Source organism: Didymella exigua, assembly GCF_010094145.1.
Source record: "Didymella exigua CBS 183.55 unplaced genomic scaffold M421scaffold_21, whole genome shotgun sequence".
NCBI lineage: Eukaryota > Fungi > Ascomycota > Dothideomycetes > Pleosporales > Didymellaceae > Didymella > Didymella exigua.
Window position 1 is genome coordinate 100,927 of NW_022984795.1, and position 23,293 is coordinate 124,219.

At 53.1% G+C, this 23,293-nt stretch overlaps 10 protein-coding genes across 10 annotated transcripts; 4 read left to right on the forward strand and 6 right to left on the reverse strand.

The window, feature by feature from the left end:
• Nucleotides 1-190: 190 nt before the first annotated feature.
• M421DRAFT_102308 (glycoside hydrolase family 55 protein) lies at nucleotides 191-2,650 on the reverse strand (the record flags this gene model as incomplete). Its single annotated transcript, XM_033586757.1, has 3 exons — nucleotides 191-725; nucleotides 781-2,315; nucleotides 2,363-2,650. 3 exons carry the CDS (start codon nucleotides 2,648-2,650, stop codon nucleotides 191-193), a joined length of 2,358 nt encoding a protein of 785 aa, XP_033446802.1.
• Nucleotides 2,651-4,195: 1,545 nt separating this feature from the next.
• Nucleotides 4,196-5,928, reverse strand: M421DRAFT_422526 (nucleoporin Nup44). The gene is made up of 3 exons (XM_033593191.1): nucleotides 5,224-5,928; nucleotides 4,519-5,177; nucleotides 4,196-4,466 (listed from the first exon to the last, which is right to left on the reverse strand). The coding sequence occupies exons 1-3, from the start codon at nucleotides 5,738-5,740 to the stop codon at nucleotides 4,353-4,355; spliced, it is 1,290 nt and encodes a 429-aa protein (XP_033446803.1). The 5' UTR covers nucleotides 5,741-5,928; the 3' UTR covers nucleotides 4,196-4,352.
• Nucleotides 5,929-6,108: 180 nt separating this feature from the next.
• On the forward strand, nucleotides 6,109-6,728 carry M421DRAFT_6832 (NADH-ubiquinone oxidoreductase 20.8 kDa subunit; the record flags this gene model as incomplete). The annotated part of the gene is made up of 4 exons (XM_033596503.1): nucleotides 6,109-6,128; nucleotides 6,182-6,409; nucleotides 6,461-6,593; nucleotides 6,645-6,728. The coding sequence occupies 4 exons, from the start codon at nucleotides 6,109-6,111 to the stop codon at nucleotides 6,726-6,728; spliced, it is 465 nt and encodes a 154-aa protein (XP_033446804.1).
• Nucleotides 6,729-7,166: 438 nt separating this feature from the next.
• M421DRAFT_93809 (uncharacterized protein) lies at nucleotides 7,167-7,829 on the forward strand (the record flags this gene model as incomplete). The annotated part of the gene is made up of 1 exon (XM_033598148.1): nucleotides 7,167-7,829. One exon carries the CDS (start codon nucleotides 7,167-7,169, stop codon nucleotides 7,827-7,829), a length of 663 nt encoding a protein of 220 aa, XP_033446805.1.
• A 142-nt stretch (nucleotides 7,830-7,971) lies between these two features.
• Nucleotides 7,972-9,392, reverse strand: M421DRAFT_422529 (uncharacterized protein). The gene is made up of 2 exons (XM_033593192.1): nucleotides 9,311-9,392; nucleotides 7,972-9,193 (listed from the first exon to the last, which is right to left on the reverse strand). The coding sequence occupies exons 1-2, from the start codon at nucleotides 9,341-9,343 to the stop codon at nucleotides 8,099-8,101; spliced, it is 1,128 nt and encodes a 375-aa protein (XP_033446806.1). The 5' UTR covers nucleotides 9,344-9,392; the 3' UTR covers nucleotides 7,972-8,098.
• Nucleotides 9,393-9,572: 180 nt separating this feature from the next.
• Nucleotides 9,573-10,470, forward strand: M421DRAFT_422530 (uncharacterized protein). The gene has a single exon (XM_033593193.1). The coding sequence runs from the start codon at nucleotides 9,830-9,832 to the stop codon at nucleotides 10,076-10,078; it is 249 nt and encodes an 82-aa protein (XP_033446807.1). The 5' UTR covers nucleotides 9,573-9,829; the 3' UTR covers nucleotides 10,079-10,470.
• Nucleotides 10,471-13,708: 3,238 nt separating this feature from the next.
• M421DRAFT_209748 (uncharacterized protein) lies at nucleotides 13,709-14,139 on the reverse strand. The gene has a single exon (XM_033588211.1). It carries the CDS (start codon nucleotides 14,074-14,076, stop codon nucleotides 13,858-13,860), a length of 219 nt encoding a protein of 72 aa, XP_033446808.1. The 5' UTR covers nucleotides 14,077-14,139; the 3' UTR covers nucleotides 13,709-13,857.
• Nucleotides 14,140-16,739: 2,600 nt separating this feature from the next.
• On the reverse strand, nucleotides 16,740-17,558 carry M421DRAFT_209764 (uncharacterized protein). The gene has a single exon (XM_033588212.1). It carries the CDS (start codon nucleotides 17,282-17,284, stop codon nucleotides 16,808-16,810), a length of 477 nt encoding a protein of 158 aa, XP_033446809.1. The 5' UTR covers nucleotides 17,285-17,558; the 3' UTR covers nucleotides 16,740-16,807.
• Nucleotides 17,559-18,105: 547 nt separating this feature from the next.
• On the forward strand, nucleotides 18,106-19,062 carry M421DRAFT_43509 (uncharacterized protein; the record flags this gene model as incomplete). Its single annotated transcript, XM_033594634.1, has 1 exon — nucleotides 18,106-19,062. A coding segment is annotated over one exon (957 nt), but the record flags the coding sequence as incomplete, so codon positions are not given.
• A 1,688-nt stretch (nucleotides 19,063-20,750) lies between these two features.
• M421DRAFT_422532 (ATP-dependent Clp protease ATP-binding subunit clpX) lies at nucleotides 20,751-23,100 on the reverse strand. Its single transcript, XM_033593194.1, has 3 exons — nucleotides 22,582-23,100; nucleotides 21,322-22,509; nucleotides 20,751-21,273 (listed from the first exon to the last, which is right to left on the reverse strand). The coding sequence occupies exons 1-3, from the start codon at nucleotides 22,991-22,993 to the stop codon at nucleotides 21,059-21,061; spliced, it is 1,815 nt and encodes a 604-aa protein (XP_033446811.1). The 5' UTR covers nucleotides 22,994-23,100; the 3' UTR covers nucleotides 20,751-21,058.
• Nucleotides 23,101-23,293: the final 193 nt, after the last annotated feature.

Here is a 23,293-nt window from a genome sequence, read left to right on the forward strand (position 1 = left end):
ACGTCTGCGTAAGCAGATCGCTATGTAAACGTGATCGGAGTGCGTGTAGAGTGGAACACGCGATGGCACATTTGCCTTGGAAGACCAAACGAGTAAGGACTCGCATGCAACCAGGCATCGGAGAGCGAGTATGCAATCAAAGAAGCCCTTCATCCGAGCCGTGTGCATTATGACACGTTCCTGAAGCATGCTACTCGCTGTGCGACTGACTCGGGCTCCCGTACGCATCAATCCTAAACATATTGATGGTATCCACAAACGTGCTGTTGTTATCGACATTGCTCGCCAGATCCACTCCGTCTCTGGTGATCATGTTGGTAGCACCGACAGTATTGAGGTTATAAATACCGATGTCGTAACTCAACCTGTCGCCTTCGACGCTGAAGATTCTGGTCTGGCAGACAGCTCCAGCGCCAACCGCCGAGCACGCAGTGCTGTAGTTGTCGAAGAAACTGTACAAGCCCACGCCATACCCGAGAATATTGTTGCTACGCACGATTCGTAGACCCCATCCCGATGCCGTGCTTGCGGTGCTGTTCCCTGTGCCGTTGACAAAAGGCGCAAACACGGGGTCGTTGAGGGCAGGGTTCGGCGGGAACGGAATGGTGGCGTCGGGATTGGGCTGGTAGTACGCCGTCTCGGTCTGGATCTGGCCCATGAAGACGTTGCGCGTGTCGATGAATTGATATTCGTAGAGCACGTGGTGCTCAACGGCTGTGCCCCATCTATTCTCGTATTAGCTGGTTGCATAAGGTGTGCGCGGGAGAAGAGAGTGCTTACAGCCAAATGGTACCATGCTGGCTTTCAATGTGCAGGCCGCGGCCGGCGTAGATGGTGATCTGAGTGTTGCTGTTGCTGGCGTCGTCGAGATCGTGGTCTGCGACCCAGAGCCAGTTGTTTTCCATGTACAGGCCAGCGGCGAACTTGGTGATATGGATGGACATGTATGCGGCAATGCACTCCTGGACTAAATTCGCGGATGTGATCCTGGTGTCGGGTGTCTTCACGCACTGCTCGGTCTGGAGATCGGAGCCGGCGAAGCCACCGACACGCGTGTGGACATCCCACAGACCGGCGGGAGTAGCCTCGTAGGAGCCCAGGTTGTATTCAATGAGGATGGCTCCCTTTTGTTGGCCTTGTGTGCTTACGAAGAAGTCTGACCACTCGATCGAGCCTTGCTCGCCGGGCTTTGCAACCTGGACCACAGGCTTGGGGTTGTTGATGTCATTGAAATACTCGCCAGCCGAAAGGATGACAGACGCGAGGGCTTCACCGACAATTTTGGCGCCCGGAGGGATGTAGATCGTACCTGTGACCTTGTAGAAACCAGCATCTACGAAGAGAATCTTACCCTCGGCCTTGGCCTGCAACAAAGCAGCGTTCATAGCAGCAGTATCGTCAGTGACGCCGTCACCAGCAGCACCGAGGTCACGAGCGCTGAGGAATGAAGAAAGTGCAACAGAACCATACTGAGGCTTCGAACGCGTGTAGAAGTTTCCGGCAGCATCGAGCAACTCAGCCGGTCTCTTACTGGGCTCAGTGGGTCCTCGAGCTTCGATAGGACCCATGGGCAGGTACCGGTGACCGTCAGCCCATGCGGCAATAGTCATTGAACCAGTAGAACCTTGGAGGTAGGTCGAGTTTGGCCCAGCGACAGCCACGCCGACATTGTTAAGCTTGACGTTTTCCAGATACAGGCTTCCAGCAGTAGTAGGCTCAGAGTTGTCAGTCCTGGCAGTGACGATGCCAATCAGTGTGTTGGTGATCTCGCTGTCAAAGAGGGTAATGGACCCAACATTGACAGCTGATGGACCTCCAGCAGAGACGTTGAATCCGACCTGACAGTTGTTGATTTTTACACCAGAGTATGTCCAGCCCCAATCCCAAAGCTGATTGATGGCCGTGACAACGTTGTTGAAGGTCAAGTTGCGAGTAGTGAACTGCTGATTGCCAACATTGAAGCCGTAGTTACCGCCTTCGAAGATGAGATCGGTCATGAAGCCTCCAGAGCCCTCTTCAATGAACAGACCCTGGTGCTGAGTACCATTAGCTGCGTTCATCTTGAAGACGATGTTCTGGAGGCTGGTCGTCTGTGCAGTGGGCCAGTGTATGCCAGTTGCTGAGACATTGGCCGGGATATTAGTCATGTCCAGAACGAGATTACGGATCTGGCGAAAGAACGTGTTGGTCGGTCCGAAGCCAGTCCGTCCGGGACGGGTGCCAGTGCCCAGGTATGGGCTGCCATCAATCAGACCGAGACCCGTGAAATTGGGTGTGGCTAGCAGAGTAGGGAGACAGTTAGGGTTGCCAATGATCTGCGGGAATTAATAAAGCAATGCTGCTAAAGCCAAGAGCACCATACCTGTGTGTAGTAGTAATCGATAATACTCGAAGAGATCAGATATGTGCCTTCAGGGAAGTAAACAATTGCCGGGGTGTTGGTCGAAGACTCGCAAGCACTGGGCCCGCATCGACTGCCCTGCGTGACAGCTCTCTGAATAGCTGCGGTATCATCCGTAAGTCCATCGCCTCGAGCGCCGAAGTCCTTCACGTTCCTGAACACCGTGTAGTTGCTCGGGTTGGGATTGAAGGATGCAACGCCTTGGTGCTTGATGTTCTCGAGCCAGTAAGGAGCACACGATCCGGACATTCCAGTTGACAGCGGCGCTGAGGAAGTACTCGTGCCGTTCGCTTCAGTAGAATGCGGTGCACCAGTTGGACTCTTGTTCGTAGGCTGAGGCACATAGGTGGTGATCGGAACGCTCGATGAGGTCCTCAAGCCTAAGGGCGAAGAATATGGTAGGGATGCATACGCAATCTCTGAAGACGCATCGTCATTTTGAGAAATACTAGCACCGTAGGAGCGAGCGTGAAGCGCTGACGCGCAGGTTGAAAGACCCAAGACAACAACCTTGAGCATCATTTTGTCAAACTAAAGACAACAACGGTTAAAAGAGTGACTGTGGGCGAGCTTGAAAAGTTGTAGAACCCACCCAAGACACGGGAGCACATGTTTAATAGATAAAAGTCAGGAGATCTACAGCCCTGTAAATAGATCATCGACCGTGGACGATCGAGCAGGGACGTGATCGGAACAAGCGTATGTCCAATCACAGCAATTCCGCCAGCTGCAAGTTTGGGGTCGTGGCTTGGGTTCCTTTCGCTTTTGCAAAACATTGTTGCAGGGGCTGCACGCCTTCGCTGGTGGCTGACTTGATCAGGTGCTGGGGGCTGCAGTATTGCTGTGACCGTGTGCAACAACGATGAGGCAAGGCAACTGTGGAGAGCCCCAGGATAACCCTTGCGGATGCCCAGCCTTGTGGCGAGGACGCCTTGTGTACACAAAATTTAGCCCGCTGTCATCAAAAGCGTTCGGTGATTTGGTGTGAGAAATCACGAGTGTCGCCCAAGAGTTCAGGGGTGCATGTATCTTCCGAGGTGAGGAAATGACTTCGCTTTCCTCAGACTTGGCTGCTTATCAGCCACGTAATGGCGCATGGCAAGCGCGTACGAAATAATCAAATGAACGTGATGCATTGCATGCGCGCTTTGTAAGACTTTGAGATGAGACATGCAATATACACGTCAAAGACGCAGTGAGCAGTAAGCAACGCGCCTGCACGTGTTCTGGTCGGCAAAACATTGGGCGCATGCCGACATGCTGCATTGAAACTTTGCGAGTGAACGTCATCTTCGACATCCGTACAACCACAGCACGAACCCATCCGGACCAATATCTGTCACTTTTACACACATACACAAGATGTTTGGAGGTTAGTTTCGTATATCCTGGTGATTAGCATTCACTGACAAGGCGCAGCACCACCCCAGCCTTCTAAGCAGGAGCTCGAGCACGCTGAAGCGCAGACCATGACAGACATCAAGTGGACAGCTGCTTCAGCTGTTGTTCTGTACTTGTGTAAGTTATTGGACCTGAGCTTTGTGCCTAAGCTTGTGAGATGCAGAAGCACTAACGAGATGACAGCGCCTTTCCTCGTCGACTACGTCTACAAGCTCATCTAAACGATTGCGACCATCGAAACGAACTTTCTTGCGACGTGTTTAATCATTCGGCGGCGTTCATACGATCTGTAACATATAGCGCTTGGATGTGAGCGCCTGTACAACATGGCGGAGGGCACTGAGTGTGTATTGATGAGGAACATCACCCGAGATCCTTCGGCTCTGGAGGCAGCCACATCAACATCAAGAAGGAGATAGAGCAAGCAGTGGCATTAAACTTCATGCTGCAGGCTCGTCGAGCCACAATGTGGTATTCTGCAAAGCCAAACTTTTCGCCAACGAATCGATCGATAAATGCTTTTCAAATCATACATGCCAATGCTCTATGTTCATCGCCGCGCTGGCTTCTGCTCTTGAACCTTCTCGTACTCGTCGTACTCTTGCTTGGTATCGTCGACCCACTTCTTGAGGTGCTCAAGCTGTCTGTCGTAGTCTTTCAGGAGCTGTATATGGTATTAGTACAAATGTGTTGATAAAAGTATGCAGTAAATGTACCTTCTCCAGCGCCTTCTGATCTTCCTCTGAGAGTAGCTCGCCCTTCTGCTGGCTATCGATATTCTTGCCCAGCTTCTCTGTCTCCTCTTGCAATATCCGCGCTCTCTCACGCACGCCTGACATGCGCGCCCAGATCTCTTCCTGTCGACCGCCGAGCACAGGGTCGAAGGTCTTTTTCTCGAGCTCGACGAGCTTCTTCCTTAAGTCCTCTTCTTGTGTATCCATGACATATCCTCTGTTCCTCAGGATCTGCACCTTTGTCGCAAGAGCAAGTGTCCGTTGCGTGAATACAACATGCTTTCGCTTCGCCTCGGTAATGCGCGATGCAACGTTCAGTTCGTGGGTGTCCTTGAGCACTGAAAGGGCATTATTGATCTCGTGGAGACGCGTTCGAAGTGCTGTAACAGCCATCTGCTGCTGGCGTATGCGCTCTGCTACCTGCTCAAATCCACGTGCCAATACAGGGATGGCACCAGGGGCAGGCTTCTTCGACAGGGCTTCTTCCCACTTCCTCTCATCCTCTCCAGGCTGGGGACCGTAGAAAGGCGCTTCTTCCGGCTTGACCGAGTTGTAGAAATAGTGCGTGAAGACGCAATCCGGATTCTCAGGGTCCCATTTGCCGTTCAGCACTTGAATCTGTTGCTGCACAGACTTCTCGCCTGTATTCAATTAGCTTGGTATCAAATCTTTGATCAATTGGCATACGGTGGCCGCTCATCGAGGCGCCAGCATAATGTTGGGCTGTGGACTGTCGCAGCTGAGGGAGACCATCACGCGTCTGCTGGAGGCTCTGCGCCTGAACAGGGTTCAATCCTGGCGCAGGTTGCAGTGAAGATCCAAATAGGCTATTGCTGAATTGCTGCTGCTGCTGTTGTGGTTGTTGTTGTTGTTGCTGCTGCTGCGGTTGCGCCTGTCCCATCTGCCCCCAAAGACTGGAAGTCTGTGCTTGGGGTTGTTGCTGCTGTTGCTGGTTCTGTCCAAGCGCCCCACCGAACAAGCTGGATCCAGCATTCTGCTGCTGCGGCTGCTGTTGAGTTGATCCAAAAAGACCGCCAGTCGCAGGGGCAGCTGTGCTGTTGCCGAACAAGCTGGGTGCTGCAGCGTTTGACTGCTGTGGTTGTTGCAGCGAGCCGCCGAAGAGTCCTCCAGCTGGTGCAGTTGTACTTCCGAACAGTGTCCCCGTCTTCTTCTCTCCTCCAGTGTTTCCAAAGCTGAAAGACATGCTCGCGAATGAATCCAAGAATGCGCGTTTGACGTTGTTTACGTGCGTATGCGCTGCAAAAGTGTGCCGAGTAGCGAGGAAAAGGTGGTCGTCGTGTTGATGGTGAGTGAAGTTCAATCGATCTGCATGTCGGCAGTGAAAGTGGCGTCGGGGTATGCGGACTGCGTCGCGGTGATGCGAGACCGCAATGGGGTGTTGTGTTTGGGGCGCCGACTGCTTTGTCGATTGTCGAAAGCTTCAAAACAGCACCCAATCAGCGTGCGGCGTCGCGCCAAGGTCTGCGACCTCCGGAAAGTGCAGTGACGACCAGCTCCAACCTCAGATCACTTTGGGACCAAGTCGCCCGCAATTGGCACCTCACACCCACCATGTCGTCGCGTCAGCCCCGGTATACTTCTCTTCGCGGATATATGGCCGAGTTCTGGTACTAATACTACGCAGCTTCAACCAGCAAGCCCTCATCGACACCACCCCTCTGCCCGACGACATTCCCAAGGTCAAGGAGCTCGGTGCCAGTTCTGCGCCCCTTCTCAGTGCCTCGTTCTTTATCGGTGCGCGATGCAAGGCCTACAACGATGACTACATGATGTGCAAGACCGAGGCCAACGGCCGGGGAGAGCTGGAGTGCATGAAGGAGGGCCGCAAAGTCACCAGGTGTGCGGCGAGCGTGTAAAAAAGTCCAACTTTCAGCGCACCGGGCAAAATGCTGACGATTTGCAGCATCAGCGACATCAACAAGGAGTGCCTCGACCAGTTCCGCACCCACTGGCAGTGTCTTGAGAACCACAACCAGCAGCTCTGGAACTGCAGATCGGAGGAGCGCAGGTTGAACAAGTGCGTTTTTGACAAGCTGGTGAGTACATATCTGTCAGAGTTGGTGGATCTCTTTTGCTGATAGTAGCAGTCGCTCGAGAAGACCATTCCAGATGCGCCCAAGGGCGACACACCCGTCCATCTCAGGACAAGGAACATTTTTGCTACCCACTAGTTTTGTACATATTACCCGGGATACGACCATCAGGAAATTCAAAGTTAAACTCGCAATGACCGCTGCATTGAGTATGCGCTCGACGCATCATGCTACATTTTGATCTCGACACAGGACTTACCCAGTAGACCCTGGAGCGGAGGTACGCAGTAATCCAAAGCGTTCAACCACTGTAATACAACACGCAGTATCTCCGGTGTTTTTGGTTCGCACATCTTTGACCCGCAATTCCGCTGACCGGCCATCAAAAACACTACTAATATTACAGCAGCTTCATGATCAAAACTGGTTCGCAACTCAGAACTGATGAATTTTATGCTCAAGAAGTATCTCAAAGAAGTTTTCCGTTCATGTTCTTCCACTTCATCGCACAGATCACATTCACATAGACACAGAACAAAACACCTCCGAACCCAAACCCACATTCAAGCATCCATAATGTTCACCTATAAGTATGCCAGCGCCTTCCCCGGTGCCATCTTCACAATCCCCTGCGACAGGGAGTCAACCTCTCGCGTCAGCCCTGCTGAAAGTACATCGACTATTTGCAGCGCCGACATAGGAAGGCTTGCCTGCACCCCAAGCCCTGCAACATCTACTCACACATGTTCAACATTCTCCTGGTGTGCCTCCACCGGCGAAGATGTATCGGTATACGACTCCGATCCCACCTCACCGACCAAACATATAACGACTCGGGGACGCCACCCCAAATTTTCGGCACTGGGTCCCTTGATTGAGATCGTCTCTCCATGGGACGTTGAAGATGCAAAGGATGTTTTCGGGGAGGCGCTTCGCTTTGGTGATAGATTCAGGCCCAACACTGCTGCTCAAGAGGAATGGAGCCCGAGTACAGCCTCTCCTTCCCCCTCTACTTCGCCGGCAGAGAGGGCAGATCCACCGAGGCAAGGGGGAGCCGCTGCACTATCTGTTCCCTCTCGGGATGCCCATACCAATGATGGGTTAACGAATATAGCCCCAGTCCTTCGCCTTGGCATAGTGTGCTCCGAGCGCGTCACAAACTTGTTGAGGACGCATAGGCTTAGTATGCAGACACAGAACACAAGTGGCTGTTATAGACTTCCGCGACTGATGGAGTGAGCTCAGGGTCCTTCAAATTGCGAAAGGTAGTCAGTGTGGATTCGCAGGTATTTTGCGGCTCCATGAGATGCGTGAGGACTGCAAAGGTCTACGGAATTTCCGCATCATAAAAATTGTTCCATCGAACGGTGCAGCTCTCTATGCTCGGTAGTCTTTCTATATTTCTTTCTAGGTATGGGGTAGGAGGCTGGGTATATTGGATGGCTCCTGGGTACTACATGCTTCCGGTAGTTCTACAATGCATTCATAATTTCGTCAATCGTTGCACGTCACTCTGTGCGTTCTTGCCAGCCTCTGCGGCTGCCTCTAGCAGCCCTAAGGAACTGGTCTCTGAGGTTCGTCCTCTGCGCAGCTGGTGAGCTCCTGAGAAACGAGCTGCCTTCAAGGATGGAGCTACTCCCGTCGATGCCAAAGCTGCTGCGCCCGTTACCGATACTTGCACTGAGATCGATGCCACGGCCAATGCTCTGGTTGAAGTTGATGCTCCTCGAGTTCTGACTGACGCTTGGTGCTGCTGTAACTGGAAGGCCCGAGCTACGCCGCCCAGTGCTGCGTCGACCAGTGCTGCGCCGCACACTTTGGAAGCCGGAGGAGCGCCTCATCGAGCGTGTTGTCCTTACAGAGCTCATGCCTGGCGGTCGGCTTGCCGCATCGTCGTCGCTCGAGTCCTCCATTTCAGAGTCGGTGTGCTCATAGCTCCCCGCCTCGGGTATGTCGTCGTCGAGGTCTCGCTCATCCTGCAGCACGCCTGCCATCTCTGCCTCTTCTTGCTCCAGCATGGCGCTGACTTCTGCCTCGACCATGCTTCCTTCGATGAATGAGTCTTCGTTGAACGGTATGCTTTCCTGTTCTCGCGCGCCATCCTCAGTGTCGGACACACTTCCTTCCTCGTCACTTGAGACATCGCTCGCGGATAGCTCGCTAGCACTTGCTTCTGCTTCGGGTACATCGTCGTCTAGATCCCGCTCTTCCCCCATCTCGCCGTCGCCTTCCATTTCCTCACGCTCTTGTCTCTCTTCTGCATTGGCAGCCTCCTGTTGCGCCGCAGCAAGATCCATCATAACCTGCTCGCGGCGCGACATGGCTTCCTGCTCCGCTTTCTCCATCTCTTCGTCTGTGATCGCTTGCAGTGTTTTGGCGACACCAGGTGGGCGAATCCAGCCGGCGCCAAAGCGCTGCACGTTAGCCTTGCGCTGCTCGAGTGTATTCTCATCTTGAGTGAGAGTTGCGAGGAGGGCCGATGTTTGGTGTGTGGGGCGCCGCTGTTGCGCGTGTTGATGTGCTGGGGCGTTGGGAGTGGAGGTGGAGGGCTCATCTGAGGGGAAGGGATTGGTGTCGCGGTGCGACGGCCAGAGGCTGGCGTCCTGTTGCAGTCGTAAGTAATTTACAGTTGTATGTGTTCGGAGCATAAGCATTGTGTGATATCATAGCTTCAGAAAGTTTGTTCTGATGCTGAAGGCTTTGGATCAGGGTATACACACCGCCCGCGGAGCAATCAGTGGTAGCGACAGCATTGTGCCCGCGATCAGAACTGTAGTTGAGTTCGTACAAAAAAGTATCGCGTGCAGTTGCAGGAAGACGCGTTGGTGGACAGGCACCTCGGCACTAGAGTGAGCGGCGTATCGATCATTTGAACTAGTGAGCCAATGACAGAAAGCGGTACCCAACGTGCTTTACCCCCCTCACTTCGTACGGTAGCTTTCCGATTGAACCATGTTTCATGATGTGACCAGTATCAAGCAAGGTAGATAGCCGGTAATCTCACTTGATGTCTCGTCGTCTCCCTCTTCCTTCAAACCCATTGTCCTTCGTTCATTCAACATTGACATCTGCATCTTCCTCGGAGTGCTTCGATACTACTGGAAACCCGACCTCAATACTAGGATTTCCACAATATTTCACGTTTTTGGGTGGGAAGCTTCGCATATCACCACAGCTCTTTGAAACGCGAGCTTTCCCAGGCACATCGAGCCGATGTCATCCTCGACCCCAACAACACCATGTCCAACATGAGAATATCCACTATATCCACCCTGCTGGCCATACTGGTCCTAGTCAGCGCCATGCCACACGCACATCAGAAGATCTTCAACAATGAGGACGACTTCTGGGCAAAGAAGCCCATGCACACGACAGATCTTATGGCTGGCAGGGCACGCACGACCATAAAACACTCGACTACCTACACTCAAATTCCCACAGCGACACCAAGAATAGAGATACAGTATGAGGAGGTGAACGAACTTTAACGGGCATTCATCGTCAAACTTCCGCTCATGCGCTGTGTCATGCGACAGTAGAGGCGACCATATGATATTCAGAAGCCTGAGGGGATGCATTATATTAAAGCGGACCTCTACGACATTCACATAAAATATCTGGCGGTATTATTTGTTTCTGGGACATCTCAAGAATTGGACAACTACCGACCTGTGTCTGCCGGGCAGCAGAGCTCCGCTGGGTGGCTGCTGCTCGGCATGTGTACTTGAGGCTCCTCTATGCGGATTTGTATTCTTCTTCAAAGCCCTTTACTTCAACTATCCAATTACCAAACCAATCAACTAGAAGACAAAGTTGCGACTTCAAGTGCTCCAAAAGTCCATCAGCACCTTGTCATGTCCAGCAGAGAATACAAAGCCGCACTAGAAGAGTGCCGACGAACTCAACGACTTCGTCATGGCCTGTGGCCTTGGAAACACTGCCGAATCTGAAAGTTCGACTCTTACGACTCATGCCCGCAGTGGTCTAAATGTCTGCCACGTTTGAAAAATCATTCGAAAGCAACTCGCACACCTTGATCGTAGACCCTACGAACATTTTTGGGATGACTGGCTGCTTCGATAGAATTGTGTCATCAAGGCGTCTCAGTTGCCAAGTGTAACAGATCCTTTACACGCATCTGTTCCCTGATATCGACGTCACAACACTTTTGGGGCGCGTGCGGTGCCTTTTCCACACAAGTCTAAATGGCAACTCGGAAAAAGCACGTCTTCTAGAGCTCATCTTGGTTCTAATATACTGGTAGTCTTTTAAAAGGTCTTTTGAGGCGCAACACACCGTTGCGATGTTTGTGGGGCGACGAATAAGCATGTACCGGTGTGTAGATAGTACCACGTGTGTGGCAAAGATTATGTACGTTGGCCAGCATGTCCACCACGACTCTGGATCGATAAGCTACCCCTTTAAAGAAAACAAACTCAATTTGGTAGACGTGACTGCGCAATTACTCCCACATGAAACCACATCCAAATTACTCACTATCCCTATACGGTTATGTTCAGTGGCCTCTTGGAACGAATCAATGCTCTTCTCTTCTTACCTCATAACAAAAAGCGAATGGAAAGATGTACATGCTCCTTTGTGCGTCTCGAAAGGCACACTTCTTGCCATGTGCAGTGCGCGGCTTCAAACGCGACTATGGGCACACTCTAGGCCTGACTCCAATGCATCTTTTCGAAGTTCGAGTGAGAGCAGATCTTTTCTACCGTCTCCACGAAGACTGCCATATATCCATTCAGTTGGTGGCTATTGGTTCATGTTGTACATCTACATCTGCTGTCTTTGCTTTGCCATTGTTTAGATAAACATGTCAAAGGCCCTACCTTTGACCTTCCATGTGCGAAGCCGAGAGTACAAAGTGCAACTCCCATGATCTCTCTGTCTTCCTGTTCAAGATCGAACATCAAACCATGTATGTCGAGGCATGTAAATACTGGTCCAACAGCCACGAACAGCAGGCTGGTTTTACGGATTGAAATTTATCTCTGCGGCTCAGGCTCTGTCTACTCATCTTGGGACCTGCAGTACCTCAATTACTCCACACTGCCGAAGTCAAAGTCTTTGAGGTTCGCGCCTATGACGAAAGATATACGGCGTGGGATGGTACGGACGACCTCGTCAGCCGTGAAGTTTCTATGGAGCTTGAAGTATGTTGGAACGATCAATATGACTATCATGCTGAAAGATTAAATTCGGCCAGTCGGGTGTCTCGAGACCCAGTAGCACTTGTTGGGTCAAGCAGAAGCGCCAGCTGAAGTCGTGCATTTCGAAGTGGACAGGCATAATGTGCAATCAGTATGGCTTACTCGATAGCGTCAACCTCACAGTACCGGGTGACAGTACTGTATGAAACAATGCCTGAAGTCATGTGAGACACCCAAGGTTAAAAGGCTGAAAGGCTTAGAAACCCTCGGTGAGCCTGATAAAAGCTTTTCCGTACGCATGTGTATGCAACATGATTAGCAACGGAACGGATCGACTTTTGGCGGACGCCAAACAAATCTCCGAATGTTCCCCCCACCCAGGTGACACTCACTGCGGGGGGTTTTCCGTCTTTGTGATACCCGCGGAAGTCTTGCCTTGCACGGCATTCGTATCGAGGCGCCGTCAGCTCATCGCACGAGTTACTTCTTTCTTCGTCCAATCCTGCGCTCCAATACGTTCCAAGACAGTCTCAAGAATGGCGTGGCACCGACACGAGGATCGACGATAAGACAGTTGTCTAAGCCAAGCATGCTGTTCGTGCTGATGAGGCTCACTCAACGGGTACTGAAGGCGTTAGCTGCCATTGCCTCAACGGCATCCGAAGTCCACTTTCAAACTCACCCTGCAGTTATGTCCCGCGTCCTTCCGCGCCTATGTACTCTACCTTGGGGAACAGATGCACCACTGCATCCGTTTGCCTTAAAACCCTCGTTCTCCAGACACATAATTGTGGGTTTGCAAGGTTGAGGTTTCCCTGCATTTGCCGCTATAGGGCCGCGGCGACTGAATCCCGCGCAATCACTCGGCTGGGAATAAGGTTGCCGAATGTTGCATCGCCACGGCGCCACCATTCAGACGGCACGGTGGACATCATTTTAAGGACACATCGTTGACATCAACCTCGATGCCGTAGAGGTGCTGTCGGGGCCCGCCGCTAGCTTGTACTTGGGCCCACGCAAATTTCGAGCCTCAACCCAGGCCAGATCCCACAGTCCGATGGCCCGAAACACGAAATCCACAAACCGCGGCCGCGAAGTCCTCACGATGCCACCAACGGGCTCCGGATCCGTATCCGTCAATAGGCAAGGTGCACTTGGCAAATTGGAACTTGACGCGACAGAATCGACTGAAAATGCCGCCTAACCGCGCTACGATCGTGGGTCAGGTTCTCGACTGTTGACGTGCCGTTAAGAGGCGCAATACGTTGTTTACAAGCGCGTAAATGTGCATTGTGGAGGACGTGTCCTGAATAAATTTCGGGTGGCTGTACAGCCAGATGAGGGAAACGGAACAGCAAGATCGGAAGAGGATATCGATAGGGAGCGGATAGCGGCATTCAATTTCTGATGCTGGAGTTTGGAGGTGTGAATAGTGCGCTTGCACCGAGCTGAGCGGGACGCCCCAAGGTTTGCAATTCGCGGCTCACGCAACAGGGCGCTGCCGGTGCGCAGTTGCCGAACGGTGGGGCAGGCCGCAGAAGCACCGTCAAGGACAGAATTCAGCAAGAACCTCCGTACTGTGCAATGCATCAACGGACCAACGTGCCTTTGCGCCGGAATGCTCCTTCACAGTACGCGTACTGCGTTGCTATGTTTATCGCACTAGATATGTCTCAGCATTATTGAGCCTGTCCAGATACGGATACAATGCAGCATTGCACACCACATCTGATAGGCTGGTAGCTGGTCGGACTTGATAAGAGCTGGAGATGAAAACATCAGAAAGACAGAGAGGCAATAACACAATGAGAAAAGAAGAGGGGTTTGTACCAACAACCTCGTTGCCAATACCTATAACAGGATCGTATTATGCTGTCTTTGAGTGCTGTTGAGCTTGTTACATGCCGTCATGCACGCAGTTGCATCCTACATACCCCGTAACGGGCAGAATGTGGAGTCAGAGCGTTGCGCAATATCCAATCGAGACGACTGTTGCCGTCCGCAGTGACGAACAGGGGAAAGCGATGGGGCAAGGGACTGCATAGGCAAGTCTTGGGTGCAGCTTGAAAGGCGTCGTGCTGCCTGGTGGTTGTGCAGCGTAACTACTAACGATCATCTATTCGCGGGCTGGGACAGGCCGCGTTTGCTGTATGGTGTGCATAACGGTAGCGTTGATCTCCGTAGGCGAGATATCTTGGTTGCCTAACAGCTTGGTGTGGGATGGTGGAGGCATGGTTTGGTCCTTGAGCAGCTAAAGATACTTGTATACTGGCAGTGGTGAGGCGAGCCTTGAGAGGAAGGAACCACTGGACCCACCCAAACATGCGAAGTCTGGCTAGAGATAGACATGTACGGCTACTTTTGGTGTTGTACGTCTAGGAACGCACGTGCATCTGTCGATGGGGCACAATGTTGGACCATAGGCGGCACGATGCAGTAGTTCATGTCGTCCCTTTGCTGATGCTTGCAGTCCTCTGCATTTGCGCACTTACTCCACCAGCTTGAGCTGGATGCTTGAAGGCATGTCGACAAGCGGAGAATTGAGGGTAGGGTGTAAGCTGGCTCCACTATCAAGACTGAGGGCCTCGCAAGGGCGTGCCACTCTACGGCATGCCGAGATTCACGGATGTAGTCTCCGAGAAATTTGTGCAAAATGAGTGGGGGAAGGGGGGCTTCAAGATTCTGAGCGACACGTAGATTGTTATTGGCCTTGCTCGTATTTCTTACGTGCTGGTCGATGAGGGGCAATAATTGAGCAGAGGGTGTTCATGTGTTGTATGTGTGGCTGAAAGTATGACTGATGAAGGATCGTGTCCGCAATACACATGGACACTGCACAGTCACAGTAACGCCCGTGTAATATATCTCGACTCAGCTGTCGAGATGACCAGAGCTTATGATAGCTGTCCTTCATGCAATAGCTGTGTGCATGATACGTCATGGTGCGTCTGTAGTGGCTGAGCCTGTGAGACAAGACGCGAGGGACAGTGACCTCCACCGCGTGGACTACAAGCTACCACGCCGCTACATGTTCCTGTACTTCTGGGGGGGGGGGCATGCCCGATGTAAGCGTCCTTGACATCACGAGTGCACATAACCGCGAGTCAAATACTGCGGCCATATTGCAACTGATGGCTCCGTCGAGAGCAGTGGCTCAGCCTCGCGAGGCAATGCTCCTCGACGTCGACTTTAACTTCTAGACTTGCAGCTGCAGGGCGAGTTGGGTCTGGGAATAGCCGCTGTCCAACTTCTTGAGATCTAGGGTACGGCTATGATGTTACGGTGACACAAGGGAGGAGTGTGACATGTGACAGAGATTATTGTAAGAAAGGCTTAGGGAGCGACGAGGCACATAATGCTCAGGAAACTCAGAGAGGAGTGAACAATTCAAACTACCTATACAATGACATGGAACGGTTTGTATTGAACGTTAAGTGCGATCAGGTAATTGCAAAACGCGACTTCCGTGCCCTTGAGTTGACCGTCAGGCGCCTAGTACTCAAAGCTGGATTGCTGGACCAATGCCCTGTCCAGCTCCATTCCTACAAGTAAGGATATCAGCAGTGACTACAGCAACCGCAGCAATCATTTGGTGAAGCCCGTGTTCAGGGCGTCCGCGATTTCATCGATCCCAAATTGGATTCGGACCCGCAACGAATCCCAAAATGAATATTCATACGGTTAGTCTACCGACACGAGCGAAGCTGCCGCGAGGAGAGCTTGGCCGAGCCTGCGACTAGTCATACACCCGCATGATCTTATCAAACCATCTGCAAGTTGCACGTAGGTATGGGAGCCCTCTATGCTGGTTCAGGAAAAAACAAACAGGGATTTACTTTCGGGCTAAGATTTATTCTCCGTGACAACGGTGCGGTGTTGCCAAGTAAAGATCAAATATCAGCTTCGCGTCACAAAGTGAGGTCAATCATTGCTCTGCTTAGATCGAAGTCTAGAGATTGAAATGTTGGAGATATCATAGCGACCCGCCGGATCCGGTCCAAAATTCCGGGGTTGCTGATGATCGATAGAAGAGAGTTTCCACCTGTTCTGTCGAATTGACCGGGTTCGGTAGCTTCACGCAATACTGCGTACAGGGATCGTGCAGTGACACACCTATTGCTGTTTTTCTGGGACTGTCCATCTGGGTGCAAACCATATTCCTGGCGATTGCAAACAGTGCTGGTACAAATTGATAATTAGCGTCTATATCTCGCGTAATTGTTAACGTGTTCGATGACCTCAATGCAGGCCAAGACTCGAGGCTGAACGCACTGCTAGGCCAGGTGAGACCCCGGCATCCGACACGCAGCGAATCAAGGCACTCTGGCACTAGCCGAAAAGCAGTCGGTTCTTGTCAGGCATCGGAGAGCCGAAGTCGGTTTGTGAGTCGTTGCGTTCCGAAAAACTCAGCGGTAGTGTATCGCCACTGGAGGCGGGGACCAGTCTAGCGGGCAATGTTCGTGGGGTCAAACTTTTATGCATTGCAGCAGGTCAGGACCGAGCTGATGGCGCAGTGGTTTCTCTTACGCGGCAGATTGCGCGAGTTGGAGCCATTGGAGCAAGTGCAAGATGCCTGGCGCAGAGTTTTATCCGAGTCGACAGGCATCAGACGGGAGAGCATTAGTGAGCGTGTGCGGCGATGGCTTCGTCGTGCAGTGAGTACATTTGGGCAGCTTGGCACGAAAGCTGCTTTTCCACCTTGCACCATCAGCCCTGCGAACAAGTTCGATGCTCTTGGACGGCTTGGGACAGCTGGCGGGCAGAGGGCGCCATTCGAGGCCGCTGGAGACGCGCCCAGGGAGAAGGAAGCGTGGCGCGCCGTCGGCTTGTCGGATGCAAATCCGCGGCTTGTGGGAGGCCCAGTGTGCGCAGCAGAGGCGCGGTGCAGCAGATGGCTGGCTCGATTGCCATCAGGATGATTCGCATCATGGCATGGGACCATGGCTGCAGTGCAGCGTTTTAGATGAAAGCATAACGGCGCGGTTGCACGACGGGCAGCCGACTCTTTCCGCTGAAGCCTGCACTCGCCTGTCACTGCGAGCCAGTGGGCAAGCCTCAGCACAGCGCGAAAAAGAGCCCAGGACGGGGCGCTGCAGCTAGTGTGCAGTTAACCGTGCCCGGCTCGTGCATGGGGACGGCGTCGATGTTCAGGTACATCTCCCGCACGCTTCCGTTGCCCTTTTGGAGACGAAGACGCGCGCAGAGACCCGCGAAGAGCGTCTCCAGGCGCAGTAAAAGTAGAGGTCCACCGTTCGTGCTGCAGTAGGCGACGTGGGCACCTCTCCGCTGCACTGGCGTCTGCCTGGGCCACGACGGCACTGTGAGCCGGTGCGGGCAGACGAGGGGTGATGTCGTCGAAGTTACCTGTACAAAGGCGCTCGCTCCGTGCTGCTGGTGTTCGTACGCCAGTGCAGGGGTCCCCGGGAATCCCTTGGCGGATTGACGTTGCTTAGAGCGCGGCGACGAGCGACGGAGCCTTCTGTGCTGAGTGGGGTGTGTTAGCAAGAGAAATACAAGCCCGCGCTCGCCCATACGGCCTCAATTCACTCTCCACAGTCCACCTTTTTTTCTCCTCCCGCCCCGCCAGACTTCCTCGACTGCCGCTATCGAAGCAGCTATCGACGCTCGCTGCCCTCGACATAACACCTTGCGGCGGCCTCCCCTGAAACATTTTCCCCGCTAAGCCTGAGAGGACGCCCTGGTAGGCGATCATACATGCTGTGATTGGCCCACTTCCGGCTCCGCACTGGCACCACCGCTCACAGCGCCTGCTTCACCACTGCGTGGTTCGCGACATCTTTCCTCAACCACGGAACCGTCCCATTTCTAGCCCTAATTATCAGTATCGCTCACTCTTGCTTCCCACGACCCACTCTCGCTATTCTGCACGCATACATTCGCTGTCGTCCGAACTACTGCAAGACGGCTGCGCACTGCACTCTCTCGACACTCACGACCCACTCGTCAGCTACTCGCGGCCACTACGCCCCCACAGTAGCTGCGACTCTGTGGTTTGAGCAGTCAAGAGCAGCGACTCAGCTAGGATATTCCAGAGCAAAGGCGTGGTCCACGTCTTCGCCATGGATTTCTCAACGTTCGTCAACCCGGCCGACCTGACCTTTGACGGCACTGCCCAGCAACCCTTCACCGCAGCCAACACCTCCAAGTTCGAGGCCTTCGACTTTTCTGCACCCGCCGAGGAAGAGCTGGTACATAAGCACAAGGACTCTGCCGTCGATTTGACTAAGCTTCATCAGTTCCAACAAGAGCAAGGCTATCCGTCCACAAGAGCGAAGAGGGTCAAGACCGAGCCTACCGTTTTCGACGCATTCCTCGACAACTACTCTTCGGAATCAAACACACCGTCCCCTGCTGCTGATTTCGACTTTGTCTACAGCACCGCCAACTCGCCTGGAGAATTCGTCAGGGAAGAGAGCCGCACGAGCTCGCCTGAAGTCTCCAACGAGATGGCAGCTTACACCCCTGGAACCGCACCCTCTGCCTACGGGTATCAGTCCCCGGAAGCAATCCACATTCCTCAGCAGGAAGACACTCTCTCGTTGAAGGTCTCCATGGACCGCACCAAGACACGAGCCGAGACCCAGACCAAAGTTACCATCATCTTGGATCCCCTCCCGGAGACTTATGAGTGGGCGCGTTTCGCTCGTCAGACCATCTCGAAGCCCAAGCAGTTGGCGACTTCAGACGAGATTCGTGAAAACCAGAAGAAGGGCGCTGCAGTTTCCATTGATTTTACCCTTGTTTGCGCTGTTGCAGTGGAAGAGCCAAAAGATCTGGAACTTGCATTGGCACGTGCTCGAGGTGAGGGCTCGTTCCCTACAAAGATCCCACGTGTCGATGTCTCAGAGATGGAGAAGGACGACCCTGCACACCCGCAGAACGGCGGTGCGGTGATTATCTGCAATGGCTGTCAAGAGCGCGAAAGGAAGCGATTTGGCCGCAAGAAGAAGCGCAACGAAGAGGAGGAAGAGGAATGGAGCACCTACGATGACAAGCGCATTATCATTGTCAACGAAAAAGAGTTTAAGCGCCTGGCAGACGCTGATGCATCGGAGAGCAAGTGGGGCTCGGGCGCGAAGAAAGTCGAGTTCTCCATGCGCATCGCATGCTATTGCAGACACCAGGAGTCAAAGACACCGGTTGGTTACCGAGTCATTTTCACCATCCGGGGCGTCAACGGAGAACTGCTCACGCAGAGCCTGTCCGAGATCCTTCAAGTGACAGACGATCACAAGAATAAGGAGACACCCCAGGCTGAACTCCTGTCGCCATCTCTGAGCCTGCCAAGCTCCATGCCTGCTCAAAATCAACAGTTCCAGCAGTACCCACTCTACTCGCCATACCCCATGAACACTCAGTTCAATTTTACTGGACCCGGACACACACCATATGGTTACAACCACCCTCCCACAGTCTTCGGCATGGAATCACAGCCACCGACACCAATGTATTCCCGCCCTCCTTCGCCAGGTATCCACTCACAACCAACCACTCCAACCATGAAGGCATTCAACTTCGGCAACTATCCTCACTTCAGCCACGCTGTTGCCCCCCAACAGCTTACACAGACATTGAACAGGGTAGTCAACCCACAGCAAACCCTTCAGACCCTTCGTCATCCCATCACAGCTCAGCAGTCTCACCCCCTGCCAAGCTACCCTGTTGCCCCTCAGCAAGCACCCCAATCGATGAGCTTCAACATCCCTCAGCAACAGTCTGCTCAGATCAACACCCAATTTTCGCCACAAGAAACAGGATTCTACGAATTCAGCAATTGGCAAACGTGATATTCCCCGGCGCTGCATCACGAAAATGAGACATGGAGTTAAAATGGCGTTTTTGGAGATGACTTGGATTCGGTGTTGGTCAACTTGGACGGTTGCATAACGAATGGCGGGCTTGCATAACGGGCACTGCAGCTCACGGTTTACCATACGCACAGCATGGGGTGCTTTGATTCGATTTCGCTGCAATTTTACGACCTTGGTCCCGATGGACATGTCTGGATATCATTACTACCGGACGATTATGCTTTTAATTACTAGACTAACGTTATTGTTGCTTCCATTGGTGTTGCCATAGTCCTCTGATGAGGCCGTATAGACTACGAGACAATCAAAGACATATCACACTTTAGCTATTCGTCCTCTGTGCAACGTTTGATGTGATCGGTAGTGAGGGGCTGGCTCAGGGCAGGTGCTACGACGTGCCTGCCTCACCTCCAGTGGCCATGGACCCCGCACACGTATTTTGCATCCGGCTTTCTCCTCCCAGATCTTGTTTATCTCCATGTTGTCGCTCCTCATCTTCACACCCAAGTAGACTAGCGCATGCATGCAGTCAGCTTGGATTGTCTGGTACCCTGCGAACGAGCCGCCTTGCACCTTTACCTCCTCACCCAAATTCTTTCGTATACCTAGTTGCTGAGCTTCACTGGCGGCCCACAGACATGACCTGGCGCACATCCGGGACCACAGGAGGAGCTGCGCTTCGCTCAATAATCGGACTTGCATTGATCGGTAGGAAGCCGTTTTTCGTAGTCTCGAGAGCAAGGAGGTCGCAGCGACCCCGGCATGATTGCAAGTCCAGACTCTCTGAATTTGATTGGTCCCCACCGCCCCACAGCGCTTGAGACGTTGGGTCGAACCATTGCCAAGGAGACGACATTGGGCAGGTTCCAACAGGCCTGCTTGTACTGCTCATTATTCGGCCGGCTTGCACAAGCGATCAGCCTCTCGCTTCGGCACCGTTTTGGCGGCTCACGGCATAGTAATACGGTAACATTCCGTGCATATGGACCAGAACGCCTGGTCAGCTCTCGTGTCATCCTGTCAAGCGAACGTTTACCATGGACTCAGAGCTTATCTGCTACTGTACCGCGGAAATGCAACAGAAGGCTCCAAGTTGGAACTTATCGTAAACCGAACAATTTACGAGCTTTGGCTGATACCTTCCAAACTTCATGGTAAATGGGAACTCGACGATAACCCACCACAGTTTCATTGGATCGTATCTATTATTTCGTAATCGCTCATTTGGCTGCTAATGTCATCTACAACGAATCGAACTGACTGCCTCCACGCTGCGGGTTGCTCATCGAGACCGGCATCAAGGTACCCGCAGCACGGTGCGGCCAATCACAGAGAATTATCACTGCGTTTCTGCATATGCTCACGCACATATGCACCGCTTCAACTCTCCGCTCCAATGCATCATCCTCCCTGGCGAAGAAGGCTGTCCGCAGCTCGCAGACAAAGGAAGAATGGGTCCAATAGTCGCCTGTCTTTACATGCCTGCCGCGCCAGCCTTCCTGTATTCTTCAAACGAATGGGCATGTCCATTGGACGCATCTTCCTTGCTTCTAAGCTCTTCATCCCACTTCTCCTCCTCTTGTGTCAGTGTGGCTTGGAAAGCATTAGCTTGACCTCGTTGGAAGTAGAGGGGAGCATTCTTCAGAAGAGCCACGTCCTGCGTGACAAGAATGTGCTTGACGTTTGAACCTATGAATATCAGCGATCTGCTCAGGCAAGAGGAAGGAACGATCTTACCAGGTGTTTCGTACTTGGCCTGAAGGAGCAGCTGATCAACGACATGTCGCAATCCACGGGCGCCGGTACCCATCTTGCTGGCCTTCCGTGCGATCTCTCTCAACGCACCGCTGGTGAAACGTAGCTCGATATTTCGCAAGTAGAATTTGTGCTGCTCCTGCGAGATCAGACTGTTCTTTGGTTCCGTGAGGACACGAACCAGGGCCTCCTCATCCAGAGCGGACACAGCGCATACAGTAGGGATGCGTCCAATCAGCTCAGGTATTATGCCATACTTTTGAAGGTCCGCTGGTTGCACGTAGTCGAGCACGTTGACCTTCTCTTCAGGCTTCCTTTGGTGAATACCACCAAACGGATTCGGCTTCTCAGGAGGGATGTAAAACGGCGCATCCTTCTTGAACCGAGTCGCCTCTTCGCCTCTCAGCATCACCCCGTCAGCAGATGCTTCTGAACTCGATGATCGAATCGATGCCCCGAACCCTATGCCTCCCATGGATTTGCGATCCAGGATTGTCTTGTGCAGCTGGGCAAATGCACCGGTGCAGATGAAGAGAATGTTATCGGTGCGGATATTGAACACTTCGTCCTTGCCGCCACCCGGCGCACCACTGAGCGGGCTCCTTGGGCTGCCCCCAATATCCAGTGGATTACCAGAGGGATACCCGTTACTGCTGCCAGGGCTCTTTCCGGCGCTCTTTTCTGGCTTCGCGCGAACTTGGATGGTCGTACCTTCAATAATCTTGAGTAATGCTTGCTGCACGCCTTCGCCACCGACGTCTTTTCCGTACGACATTTTGGCAGAGGCGATCTTGTCGATCTCGTCTAGCACGATGATGCCATGCTCAGTGGCCTCGATGTCATGACCGGCAGCAGAGAAGAGGCGAGACACGCACTGCTCTACATCGTCTCCGATGTATCCAGCCTGTGTAAAGGTCGTACAGTCAGACATAGAAATGGGAATGCCCAGGGTCTTCGCTAGAGTCTTGCACATGAGGGTCTTGCCCACGCCAGTAGGTCCCAGTATGAGCACGTTCGATTTGTCTATCTGCAGAGGCTCCGGCTGGGTCTCGGGTAACGGCTCAGCTTCCGGCAGCGGTGATGAGTAAACTGGGAAGGCAATATCGCTATACGACGGGGGGTCGGCAGGGTTGGATACGTGCACAGTTGCCTGCTGACCTGGAAACTCGTCTATGGTACTCAGTCATGGTTCATCAAGAGCAGAAGCACCGTGTGGTGGCAGGATGACGAGATTGGATCTACCTTCTACAGGGTGCCTGAACGCTGACGCTCTCCGTTGCGCCTGCGCTGCTAGCCTAGCTTCCTCATCCCTCTGGCGCCGGAGCTCTTGGATGCGCAGGTGGTGTTCGTGTATGGCGACACTCAGCACCACCTTGGCGCGCTCTTGTTCGACAACGAACTGATCCAGGTGCTGTCTCAGCGCCTTGGGCGTCACATGACTGCCTTGCACGTTGGAGGTGCCTCCCAGCGGGCCACGTGTGGGCTGGTCGGTCTCATATAAATTAGAGAAGCCCTGGCCGCTGAAGTCAGAGCGACTGTACGCAGATGAGGTGGGACCTCGGGTATGGAATGCGCGGCGGTCGATGGTGCATAGGGCGAGGTGGGATGCGCGTGCTGGGGGCGAGACGGCGATGGTGAGCTTTCGGACACTCATGGTGAGTAGGCAGTCGCGGGGGGTGTCACATCACGAGAGCAGAGGCTCAATGACAACCACGAGCGTGCGATAGTGCCTAGGCGGGTGTGGACGTGTGAGAGCTACAGCTCTCCGCATTGGGCCGAAGGACCCCGCAAAGGCTGGAGAACCACCCCCAGACGTCGGTCCGTTCACGGGTGTCAACCACCAGCTAGCGCACTCGATAGCAGCCTCGCAGAGCAGGTAGGCCAGTCAGCCAGCGTTAATGCGCGCCTGCAGCAGCCTCAGAAAAAAAATGCTCCCCAACGAATTACTGCGTGA